At 45.4% G+C, this 12,393-nt stretch overlaps 1 protein-coding gene and 1 pseudogene across 1 annotated transcript; one reads left to right on the forward strand and one right to left on the reverse strand.

Annotated features, from left to right (window-relative positions):
- Positions 1-5,676: 5,676 nt before the first annotated feature.
- LOC149348534 (V-type proton ATPase 16 kDa proteolipid subunit c pseudogene) lies at positions 5,677-6,201 on the reverse strand (annotated as a pseudogene).
- A 786-nt stretch (positions 6,202-6,987) lies between these two features.
- Positions 6,988-8,690, forward strand: LOC149348535 (V-type proton ATPase 16 kDa proteolipid subunit c-like). Its single transcript, XM_089585848.1, has 2 exons — positions 6,988-7,235; positions 8,025-8,690. Exons 1-2 carry the CDS (start codon positions 6,988-6,990, stop codon positions 8,236-8,238), a joined length of 462 nt encoding a protein of 153 aa, XP_089441974.1. The 3' UTR covers positions 8,239-8,690.
- Positions 8,691-12,393: the final 3,703 nt, after the last annotated feature.

Below are 12,393 nucleotides of genomic sequence, written 5' to 3' on the forward strand. Positions count from 1 at the left end.
CATACAAAAGAAAAAGCAGAGGGCCCAAAACACTTCCTTGGGGAACACCGGATGAAACTGGAAGAGAGCCCGAACGTCGTCCACCCACTTCAACAAACTGTTTGCGGTCTTTTAAGTATGCAGTAATCCATGTCACTAAAATATCAGGAATGCCAATTTCTTTCATTTTAAAAATTAGTTTATCATGAGGAACTTTATCAAATGCCTTGCTAAAATCCAGAAATATTGCATCGATTTGGCCTTTATTATCTATACAGGAAGCAAATGAATTTATTACTGTAATTAGCTGTGTTACCGTCGAGAATCCTTTTCTGAACCCGTGCTGGAAGCTTGTTAGTACGCGATTTTTTTCTAAAAATTCATTCATACAGTGTGCAACTATATGTTCTAATAGCTTACAGCATGGGGACGTCAATGATATGGGACGGTAGTTCTGCAAGAGAAGACGGTCTCCTTTTTTATAAACGGGAACAATCCGGGCTGTCCTCCAGTCATCGGGTATTTTACCTATTGACACTGAACCGCGAAAAATTATGACAAGAAATTTAGCCAGAGTTTCGGCATAGCGTCGCAGAAATGCGTTTGGAATGTTGTCAGGGCCACATGATGTTTTGGTTTTTAGGTTCAGCAACATGGAAAAGACACCAGGGTAAGTAATAAAATTCACTTCGGCGGGATAATACACTCGGCTATTGTCAGTATATGTGCTTGGGGCAGAAAATACACTTTGAAAATAACTATTAAAATGCTGAGCAATAGCCTTTGGATCGCATACCGTAGTGTTGTCCACCAAAATTTGCGTGACTGCTTTCTTTTTTTCACTAATATAATTCCAAAACTTACTTGGCTCGGTTTTTATAAAATTTTGAAGGGATATGTGTTTAAGAAATAATCTTTTGAATCACGTAACGCACGTGCTAGGTTGTCCAGTAATTCCTTGAGCACATCAGGATCTGCGCGTTTCTTCTTGTGTCATTTTACCCTTCGCCTCATTTGAATTATATTGCGTGTCATCCATGGTGTTTCATTTCTTTCTTTTTTTGTGCCTGTTTGGTACAAAAGTATTGATGCAATACGAAGAGATTTTTTGAAACTGTCCCAAAGTACGCAGACATCGGCGTCATCGAAATCAACAAGGCAAGTTTCCAGATGTTCAATGACAGACGCGTCATTGGCACGCGAATAATCTTTAAAGTAACGTGAAGATGAGGGTTTCTTTTTTGTTTGCCGTGCTAGGGGAAATGAAGCACTAACCAAGTGGTGGTCAGACAGGCCTTGTTCCACAGAAACAGTGAAATTCACAATGTCGCGAGGTACAAACAGTAAATCTAACAACGAATTCGTGGAACCGACTTTACGGGTTGGTTCCTGAACTATTTGCGTCAGGTTGTGGGTAAGCATTATTTTAAACAATATATTGGCTTGCTTTGTGGAAGCACCGAGACACTCAAGAAGTTCCCAATCCACACCTGGCAAGTTGAAGTCGCCGATCAATAAAATTTTACTGTTTTGGTACTGTAAGAGATGATTTTCTAGTTTAGTTAAGAAGTCGGTTCCAGAACTAGGGGGTCTATAAAGAGCATATAAAACAAAGTTTTGTCCCCAACAGGAGAGTTTCACACATAGGCATTCGATATCATGTACGTCATCTTGCAAAACACCTTCAATTTGTTTCTTAATTAGGACAGCCACTCCACCACCCCTAGATTCCCTGTCTTTTCGAAATACAGTGTAAGAAGGAGGGAAAACGTCCTCATCATTTACATCACTGTGAAGCCATGTCTCAGTAATCACTGCAACGTGCGGATCATGGTGTAATAGCGCTATTTCAAGCAAGTCTGTCTTATTAACTAAAATACGCGAGTTAATGTTTATTATGCGCAAATGTTTGCTCTGATCTTGCATATCACGTCATGCCTTGTCCTGCTGATCTACTCTCTTATCCGAGTAGACTATCTTAACGCGTTTATTTTGCGATTTATCCCAGAAAAACATATCTTTATCCACTTTTAGCTTGTCATGAATAAGGGTGACCTTCTTTTTTTGACCCCTCTCTTCTTTCGCGCTATCCCAAAGTAGTTTTCGTGTCAGCAGCGTAGATTGGGAATAATCGTTCTGAATTGATATTCCTGAGCCTTTCAGCTTTGTAACATTTTCCATTATTGTATTTTTTTTCTGCAAAATTCTGTAAATAGAGAATAACAGGGCGTTTGTCGCTCCGACGCCTCAACCTATGAATGCGCCCGATAGATTGGCAACTGACTTGAAGCTTGTCCTCGAAAACTTCTTTGATTATTTTATCTTTCAGCGTAGCTTCTGTTTCGTCAGGTTCCTCAGTAATACCGTGAATGATTAGGTTGGACCGTCTGCTTCGATCTTCGAGATAGATCAGTTTTTTGACTTGAAAACCCATCACATTCTCAATTGATTTCAAGGTTGTTTGTATTTCCTGAGGCTGCTCGGTGAAGGTTGATGTTTCGTTCAGCTTTTTCTCCATTTTTTGTATTAGGCTCTGCAGATCACTTACCATATTTACAGTCTTAACTAGCTCTGCTTTCATTTCACTGATTTCGGCTTGAAGAGACAACTGGCCGTCTAAAATTTGTTCAATAACTTCCTTTTGAGTCGGGCCAGGATTCGTTTCGATGTCGCCACAAAGGATCAACTTGCAAGCAATAAAACATTCATATGCCAAGGCAAGACAACGGTGGGGGCACGGCAAGACCACTATACCTCGGCAATCGCTACGAATGGCGCTAGAATAGCTACCAACCTGCAGAACGTAGAAGAGCGTCCTCGTAAGTGACATGTTCAAATTCAAATTTTCAAATTCACTTTATTTCTGGTAGAAAGCAAGTATACATCATGAGCAAGAGAGTTTAAAAGAGGATGATTCTACCAAGCAAGACGAGGCAAAAGGCGTTTCATCTACGCCTGACAAGGCCTCGCCTCCTGGCGAGATACATTGCACTCTCTATGCTACAAAAGCCGTTGAAAAAAAGTATGTTACACCATTCATTACGTGCAGAAAACAGAAGCATTGTGAACAAGCATTATATGAAATTAAAACCGTAAGTACTACAGAAAACAAGAGAATTTTTCTTAAAAAAAGAAGCTTACGTCACAACCTGCTAGTTATTGTGTCAAAAGGTAAGAACCACAGTTGCATAAATATTTATCTCAACAAAAGATTAGCTCCTAACCAGAAAAATTATTACAGTGTCAAAAGCATGAAGAAGCAACATTTGTATCGACATAACAATGAACACAGCAATACAAACGAAACACAAACCTAAATGAGATAACAAGGAGACAGATCATTTTTTTTTCTACCAGGAGTACTTTTTTGGCCCAGGTCCGCCGTGCCCACTGAAGGTGAATTCCTGTGTCGATTCTTTTATACTCGTGAGCTCCGATGACGTCACGGTGCGATGGATGAATGCAGTCGCTGGAAGAACAGTGTCATTAAATGACGACAACGAGTACGATGCGTTGTCGATGTGAAGTTGATTTCCATCGCAGCCACAGATGTCATCAGGCCACACGTGTCCAGTTCGTAACGCAGCGGAGCCCAGGATAACCTGCAGAACGTAGAAGAGCGTCCTCCTAAGTGACATGTTGGGCCCAGGTCCGCCGTGCCCACTTGTCATACATGGTCGCTTTTAAGGCTGAGGTCCAGCGTGACATGCGGATTGAGTGAAACTGAGTTTGCGCACCAATCAGCAGCCTCTCTCCCTTTGACGTCACTATAGTGAGAGCGTTCCAACCAGTGAGAGTGACTGTCGCCTTTACCCCTCTCACTACTTCGCGTTACGACGCGACGTGGCTGTTCCCGTCAAAAACTTTACAACTGAAACAACGTAAACCTCCACTCACTGACGCGGTACAATATGTAGCTGTGCTCACAAGTAGGATTGGAGGAAAATGAGGGCTTTCCAAGCAAACTGTTTTTGGTCGAACTTGTGGCCCCAATGCAAGACAGGCACTTGGCGACAGCAACAGTGGAGAGATTTAGCATAGTGGATATGTATACTTACGAGCGTATACTGGATGCCAGCTGCTCAAGCGTAGTATCAAGTGCAGGACGTGATGGGACGCACACTTTCCACGGCACATGTGCAACTCGCATCCAGTAATCCGGTTTGCACCTACGTAAGTTAGCCGGTTTACATCTACGTTAGCAGTCTCGACAAGCGAGACGAATACAGCCACGCGTATTTTGTTTAATCTAGGGAGCTGCTATGGCTCCTTGCATAGTCGTAACGCAACGTTCAAAATTCTCATTATGAGGATCGAACATGGCCAGAGCCTAAAGCTGAAAACCCGAACCTAGCCCAGGCTCGCGACTTCAAGCCCGGGAACGGCCCGGGTCTGCGAAATCATCACTATGCTGAGCCTGGGCCCGGCCCGCCAGGCTTGGCTTGAGGACCGCTTCCGCAGCAGTCCAAGAGGTTAAATTGCTCCTTGTGTGCAGGTAGATTCCCTATCACTTCACAAGTAATAGCGCTTGAAGAAAAGTTTGGTAAACACAAAAAGAACCGAAGATAAAGCAGGCTCGCCCGTTCGGCTTTTAGCAGTGACCTTGCCTGTGAGTAGCTCAGAAGATCCGAGAGCCAAACGAATACGGTTGCATGCCCTCGCAATAGACACTTTGCGTTACCTCCACATTTTTAATCAGCCATATTTTACGGCTTACGATGTCTAAATATTAAAACGTCTTCGCAGTCGTAGTAATGAGATGTTTGCTTATGAACACAATTTCGCGAGTTGAAGTCATGGCGCACTGTGTCCGCGTTTCAATGGACAAAAAGCAAAAGGCCCAGCCCTGGGCCTTGCGAAACAATGCATTTTCCGGTCCCGACCCGCACACAAGCCCGGCCGTGTAGGGATTTACCTTGCAACTGGTCCTTGGGCTTGGTTGTTGGTCCTTTTCTGAAGAGCGAAATATGTCTCGTGTCATCGTGAAAGAAAAAAAAAAGCCGGCATATCCGTGGACCTTCATGGAAAGTTAAAAATTATGCGGACGCTTAAGTCACCTCAAATGAGACAAGCGACGTTGCTGCAACAAGTTTGTGTCTTTTCAGTTCTTCCACCACATACACAATGTTGGCATTGTCATCGTAAGTTTATTTGCCCACACATAGTCATTTATTTGCACATACTGCAGCTCCTACAGGGACTATCGCAGGAGTGGACGTCTACAAAACACTGTAGATACAAACAAGACTACAAGAAACGAAAGCAAAGATTAAAACATCAAAGTTGAAAACATAAGGAACACTACACACACAGGGTGCGCGGGGAACAGTCAGTAAAGAAATAAAGAGATTATAAATTATAGTTACATTCCGCCGAGTCCGTGTTCCAAACTGCTGGTCTTGCCCTTTCCCCTTTGTGCGCTTCCCCCTTTTTCCAGTTTGAATTTCCCCGCAGTCACGTGACCTTCCGACATCATGGCCATCTCAGCCAATCAGCGACTTTCGAGGCTAATGCACGACGCGAAATCGTAAAATGTGAAAAGCCTCGGTGCCCTGCCACAGTGCGAAGGTTGCCCTGGATAGTTGGGCAGGGCATAGTCACGTGACGTTGTGACGGGACGCCAAATCGCACGACGTGGTCTGAATTTTGCCTGGACCCGCTTACAGACGTCAAGGAGGGAGGGGAAGCCGATTTTATTCACCGCGAGAACATGATGAGCGCCACAATGAGCCCGTACAGTCCCAGCACCTCTGCGAAGATGAGGATGAGCACCATGCCCACGAAGAGCTTGGGCTGTTGTGCGCACCCTCGGACACAAGCGTCACCCACGCTGCCGATGGCGAACCCGGCCGCCATGCCGCTGACGCCCACGCTCATTCCCGCACCCATGTGCAGGTAGGACGTGTAGAGCCGGTAGTTTCCGCTGATGGAGCTGGAGACCAGGACGGAGACCACGAGGCCGTAGATGGCGATGATGCCCGCCATGACGACCGGGATGAGCGACTTCATGATGAGCTGCGGCTTCATGACCGACATGGCGGCGATGCCGGAGCCGGCCTTGGCCGTCCCGTACGCGGCGCCCAGGGCGCACAGGGCCATGGCGGACACGGCGCCCATGATACCGAAGAAGGGCGCGTACAGGGGCTCGCGGTGTTCCAGCTCGAAGACGGGCACCAGGGCGGTCACGGGACTCGCCGTGACATCGGCGGCATGGTCAGCCATCCCGACTTGCTTTTTTGGCGGAGTGCTGGCCGCGGACAAAAAGGATCCCTGCAGCGCGTCTGCAACGGGCTGCTTCTTTCTCTTCTTCTGCCATTGCACGCGCATGCGCACTGGAGTCAGCATTGTTGTATAATGTGTGCAGAAATAATTTACATGTCACTGAAACTCTTATAGAATGTTCTTATTAAACTCTGAGAAAAATTTATTTCTATTCTGCTGGAAATAAATTACTCTATTCTAATCTAAATCAAACTCCAGGTTTCCTCAATGTCCACATTGCTATGTTCATCAGCGCTTCGTTTTTTTCCTCTTTTGTTCCAGTCCTGGCAAAATCATCACCAGGCAATTTCGGATTCATGGCTGATTCCCCATTGTGGGTGCATGCCATTATAAGCCTGGACAACTGCAATGAACATTTAACAGGGTACGCTAAGACGCGACATCAAAAGCACAGAAGTCTCGCTGTATGGAATTCCTCCCAGAAAAGGGCCCGATGCATAAGAAATGAGCTGGGAAAGAGTATACCGTTGTTGGCTATAGTTGTTACATTCTGCATGCTACGAAGAACAAACAGCGGACTTACAGGGTACTTCGTAGCATGGCGCTCATCAACGTGCCCTTTCCGCAACAACAGAAGTGATGATCACCCTCTAATCGGGATGTTTCAGCCGTCGATGAAGGAAGACGACGAAGAAAAGGAAAAGGAACGCCGCTGCTGCTCTTCCGAGACGGGTTCCAGGCGTGGATGCGAGACCAGCGTGGAGCAGCCAGTGAGCCGCCGGCGTGATGGAGGACAAGGAACCCGCGTACGCGCCCTTCTTCGGCGTCATGGGCGCCGTAGCGGCGATCGCCTTCAGTGCCCTGGGTGCGGCCTACGGCACCGCCAAGTCCGGTACGGGCATCGCGGCCATGTCCGTGATGCGGCCCGAGCTCATCATGAAGTCCATGATCCCGGTTGTCATGGCAGGTATCATCGCCATCTACGGCCTCGTCGTGGCCGTGCTCATCTCCACCGCACTCACCCAGTCCTACAGGTAGGCATGCTCTGATCACGTCGGGGCTCTCTTCGGAAAGCTTCGCAACGACTGCTTTCTTTCATTTTACCAGGAGGTTATTCAGGGTTCTGATTTTTAGAATTTTTTGCAGTGGGTGGAGGGTGAGCTGGTTGGTTGGGGCTTCCGGATGCGCAAAAGCTTTAACCTGGTCCAATATTATCTTTCTACGAGGCTAGACGTTTAAAGAAAAGACCCCACCTTGTGTAGACTGAATCAGTTTGTCATGTCGCTCTTTGGCCGAGCTGCCTTTGGGCCATTAAAATTCAACAGCAGCTGTAGTGTGGGGCCCGAGACGGGCTCAGTGAACGAATACGAGGCACACTGTAGACTGGTGGTGAACAACGTTTATTGGAAGTGGAGGCTGGTATCTCTTTGGGTCACATGACACTGAATAGCAAATTAGGAAGTTTACCCAGGCTCACTAGTAGAGTGGTGGTGAAGAGCAACGTTTATTGGAAGTGGAGGCTAGTATCTCTAGCCTATGCTTCTAGCTTTGGGTCACATGACACTGAACAGCCAATTAGGAAGTACACATACCCACCAGAAGACAGAAAACAATCCAAGAAATTGAAAAAACCAAAATCTACAATACAACAATCATCATTATCAAGGCATGAGAGGACGTTAGGACAACAACACAAGAAGTTCAAAAGCGTGGTGCAGAGGGAGAGAAAGAGAGAGAAGAAAGGAAAGGCAGTGAGGAGGATTTCAGAATTCAGCTTTGCTGATGAGATGATAATGATGATGTACTCTGAACTCTCACTGCAGGCTGTACCAGTCCTTTTTACATCTGGGCGCTGGTATGAGCGTGGGTCTCAGCGGACTGGCCGCCGGCTTTGCCATCGGCATCGTCGGGGACGCCGGGGTCCGTGGCACGGCACAACAACCGCGCCTCTTCGTCGGCATGATCCTGATCCTCATCTTCGCCGAGGTCTTGGGCCTGTACGGGCTCATCGTAGCCCTCATCATGTACTCTCGCTGAGCTACAAGCATCCGTCCCAGGACTGCCGCGCCGAGGTCGGCTGGGCAGCCGGTGTGGCCATGACAGATCTCAGAAAGGATGACAGCAGGACAAGACATGCTCCAGGGACGACATCCATGCAGCTCCTTGGTAGCAGGACCACCACAAAATCACTGATTGTCTTCTCGTCGAGTTGTGCCGTGTACTCGTCGTTGCTGACGACCTGTGGCTGCCGGACAGACTAAGCAGAGTTGCGAAGCAGCACAACTGCTCAACTCTTCTTCTGGAACAGTGTAGAAGACAATGTGGACTTTGCATGCACCGACAGTTCGGATCTTTCATCCTTGTCCGTCATTGTGTTTGACACATGTGGGTAAGAAACTGGCGAGAGTAAGGGGAAGATACTCAGCTCAGTGCTTAGGGTGCATTGGTCGTCAACCATCGAAGTATTTAGCTCCCACGCCAAAGGTGCTGCCGTCCTCCACAGGGTTTTTCTTTTTTTTTTTTGTGTATAAGTGTTGACAGGGACTGCCTGAACATTGTCTACTTCATTTCTTGTTCTGTTTTTTTTTTGAGTGCATGAGAAATAAACCACATTTCCTTTTGTTGGTTACATGATGCGATGACTACTGTCTTGATAAACTCCCTCATACAATTTGCTACAGCTGCCGAAGAGTCTTAGCGGCCTACCTGTGTGCTTGTCAAAGTTTCGAAGCCTGAAAAATAGGGTGTGCAGGAAAAGCTGGCTGTAAAGGAAAATTTCAATGTGAAGGCGGAATTAACCTGGCGTTCATCCTTTAAAGCGGGCACACCTGTTTCAAACTGTTTCAACCGATATGCATATGTGTGCTTACCCTCTACGAATTAGTATGTTAGCACGTTGTCTTAGCTGTATTAAAATCTTGAGTCGTGAGCCGGGCGCACTACCTTTTGACGACTGAACAACTTTTTTTTCTTTATTACCTTCAAAGGCGTGTGAATACAATTCAATGCATGTCATGTGGTTGCTTACAAAACTGCTGATTGATTGAAACCACATTTTGAAACCACAAAACTGCTGCACTCTTAGCTCAGTGAACATTCCAACTTTTTCGTTTGCGTCAGATTTCGAAGCAACAATAGAATTTCATCATCGCAGTCTCTGTCCCTACATTATACATTTTTAAACGTTCGTCTGACTTGGTTAAAGGAAAGCCTTGTTGGGAAAAAAATGAAAACTTAAAAACAATAAAATAAACAAATAAACCAAATATAAAGAACAGTGTCCGTGTCTGTGATGTGGTATAGAAAGAGGACCCCAGGTCGCTGAAGGTACCGATTGATGGTGTCGCGTCATACCCGTAAGGCGGAGCTTAAGTGTCTCTCGAATTTTTATCAACAGATAAGAGTGAAGCATAGCTGCATCGACTCGAGGATCCTCAATGCATGTATAGATAAGAAACTCAAGTTTCACTGGCGCGTCTTGAGAAATACGACTTGTTGTAGCGTTACTCCTTCAAATGGAAGGGATGCGTCAGCTGATGCATTTGACACCGCCGGCGCTGATGACTGTTTTGATCCGCGTGTGGAAGAGTGCGTGACCTTTATCCTGCTTACGAAGCAAACAACAAATGTTCTGCAAGCTCCTGAGCCTGAAGGGGAAAGTCTTCCATTTCTGTTGGCAACCGCCGCAACTTGTAGCTGTGAAGTGGTGTTGTTTGGAGGGTCGCTGCACCGACAGCAATTTTGTAGGATACACCAGGAGAGAGGAGGCATCCAACCCAGCTCATAATTCCGACAGGACCCTTTCGAGCCGGTAATGATGCCCGTGCGTCCAGTGACGTCACACATGCAAAATTTACCCTATAAATCTCACCGATTGAGGCCACGAAATCGGGAATTTTAAAGTTCATTGGCACAGGAACACACCATCACCCAGCTGCGTAGTTCGTCACAAAGAACCAGAAAATTGCGGAGAACGTATCGTGACAGTTTCAGTAAAATCAGAAGAGGTAGAAAAAAAAAGCCGGATTTGCCCTTTAACAGGCGGCTCGCTGCTCTCCGTAGAATTTTCTTGGAGATCCCCCTCGCTCGGCTTGGGCTTCCTCTATCTATTCCGATTCTCTTATCCTTCGGGGCAAGCGCCAAGGGATATGCCCTGAAACCGGTGTTCGATTCTATTCACGATTATATAATTTCATCTGGTAGATTCCTCTGCTAGAATGTGAATTCACAACTTTTCTTTCTCCGTATTTTTTGTATTGTACAAATTCTAGCTCTGCGTCCCAAATTTTTAGATTTAATTATACTCCATTCCCTGTACATGAGTGCGTTTGTAACCGCTATGCACCCTGTCCAATCCCCCGCCGTGGGTATGTGCCATTCAGCCCGAGGACATCATCATCATCATCATCATCAACAGAATGGAGGCAGGCATCAGATCAAGGCCTTGTTAGATGCCGAGGAAATCTAACGTGGTTATCGAACCACTCCGTTCTTTGTGACTTCATGATGATAAGTGGTACAAGAATACGTGTACTCTGGGCAGGTAGTGGCTGCTGATCCGGATCATGAGAGGGAAATAACTAGAAGTGATAAAAATCAGGTGGAGCGCATATGGCAGGTTCTCTCAGATCATGAATGACAGTTTACGAATATTATTTATTTATTTATTTATTTCAGTATACTGCAAGCCAGAGTTGGCCCAAGCAGGAGGGGCATACAACTAAAAAAATTTCTAAAAGAGCATCAGCTACAACACCGCAAGTCAGTAAACAGGACACAAATCCAGAGTCATCAAACAAGATATTAGGAGCCATACAATAAGTTCTTGAGCTCCTTCTCAAAATTCCTAGACTTACATAGACCCGAAGGAAGGCCATTCCACTCCGCGACAGTGTTCGAAAAAAAAACTTCTTAAACCCACTAGTTCGTGCGAAAATTGGTGCTAATGACTGCTCATGTACATGACGTGTTCTCCTAGTGCTCGCCAGCTTCACACAATCAGGAAGATCTGCCTTCAAATTTCCAGACATGTAATTATGAAGCATTACTAGACGGGTAACTTTTCTTCTTATTGCCAAGAACTGTAAATTACTCTTTCGAATTAACGCAGTTGGAGAGCCTATCCTTCTATATTTCCCATAAATAAAACGAACTGCTTTTCGCTGAACACGCTCCAGTTGAGCAATGTCTTTCTTGTTATGCGGGTCCCACACTGCTGCCGCATATTCAAGTCGGGACCTAACACAAGCCTTGTATGCAGTGATTCTGGTACTCACGGGAGAGTTTCTGAGTTTTCTTTTAATAAACCATAATTTCTTTACTGCTGATGAGCAGATGTCAGCTATATGAGTGGACCAAGTAAGTTTGTTCGTGAAGGTTACTCCGAGGTACTTATAGCTTTCTACTTCTAAAATGGGATGATGTGAAGTATATAACTGTGAAATCTGGGCGCTTTTTTTCTTGTGATTCTTAATAATACGGTTTTGTTTGGGTTAATATCCATGCCCCAGCGCTCACACCAGTCTGCAATTGCTAGTACAGTTTTTTGAAGTGACAAGTGGTCAGAATCACTTACTACCTCTTTAAAAATTATACAATCATCGGCAAACAGCCTCACCTCTACATCCTTTTCAACAATATCCACTAGGTCATTCACATAGATTAAAAATAGCAGGGGTCCCAAGACACTGCCTTGAGGAACCCCTGAAGTCACATGCAGCATGTCTGAACAAGAGTCCTGGATTGCTACAAATTGCTGCCTATCTGTAAGATAGGCATGCACCCACTGAATTATAAAAGAGGGAAGTCCAATCGATTCAAGTTTAAACAATAATTTTCCGTGAGGCACCTTGTCAAATGCTTTACTAAAGCCAAAAAATAAGACGTCTGTTTGTCCGGAAGCATCCAGGACTCTTGAAAATTCATGCACTACAGATAAAAGTTGGGTAACAGTAGACATACCTCTCCTAAAACCATGTTGGTAAGCTGTCAAAATATTACGGTCCTCTAAAAATTTTACAATATAACAAAAAATAGCATGCTCTAACAACTTACAGCAATTGTTCGTCAATGAAACAGGGCGATAATTTGTAACTAGTTGGCAGTCTCCTTTCTTAAGAATAGGGACAACTTGAGCCTTACGCCAATCAGACGGTATAACACCTGTTGTCAAAGACAAGTTAAACATATCAG

Source organism: Amblyomma mixtum, chromosome 4 (genome assembly GCF_055824585.1).
Source record: "Amblyomma mixtum isolate Tamu chromosome 4, ASM5582458v1, whole genome shotgun sequence".
NCBI classification, from domain to species: domain Eukaryota; kingdom Metazoa; phylum Arthropoda; class Arachnida; order Ixodida; family Ixodidae; genus Amblyomma; species Amblyomma mixtum.

Coding starts and splice junctions, on each gene's coding strand:
- LOC149348535 (XM_089585848.1), top strand. CDS start 6,988: ATGGAGGACAAGGAACCCGCGTACGCGCCCTTCTTCGGCGTCATGGGC. Junction 7,236..8,024: donor GCACTCACCCAGTCCTACAG/GTAGGCATGCTC, acceptor CTCTCACTGCAG/GCTGTACCAGTCCTTTTTAC.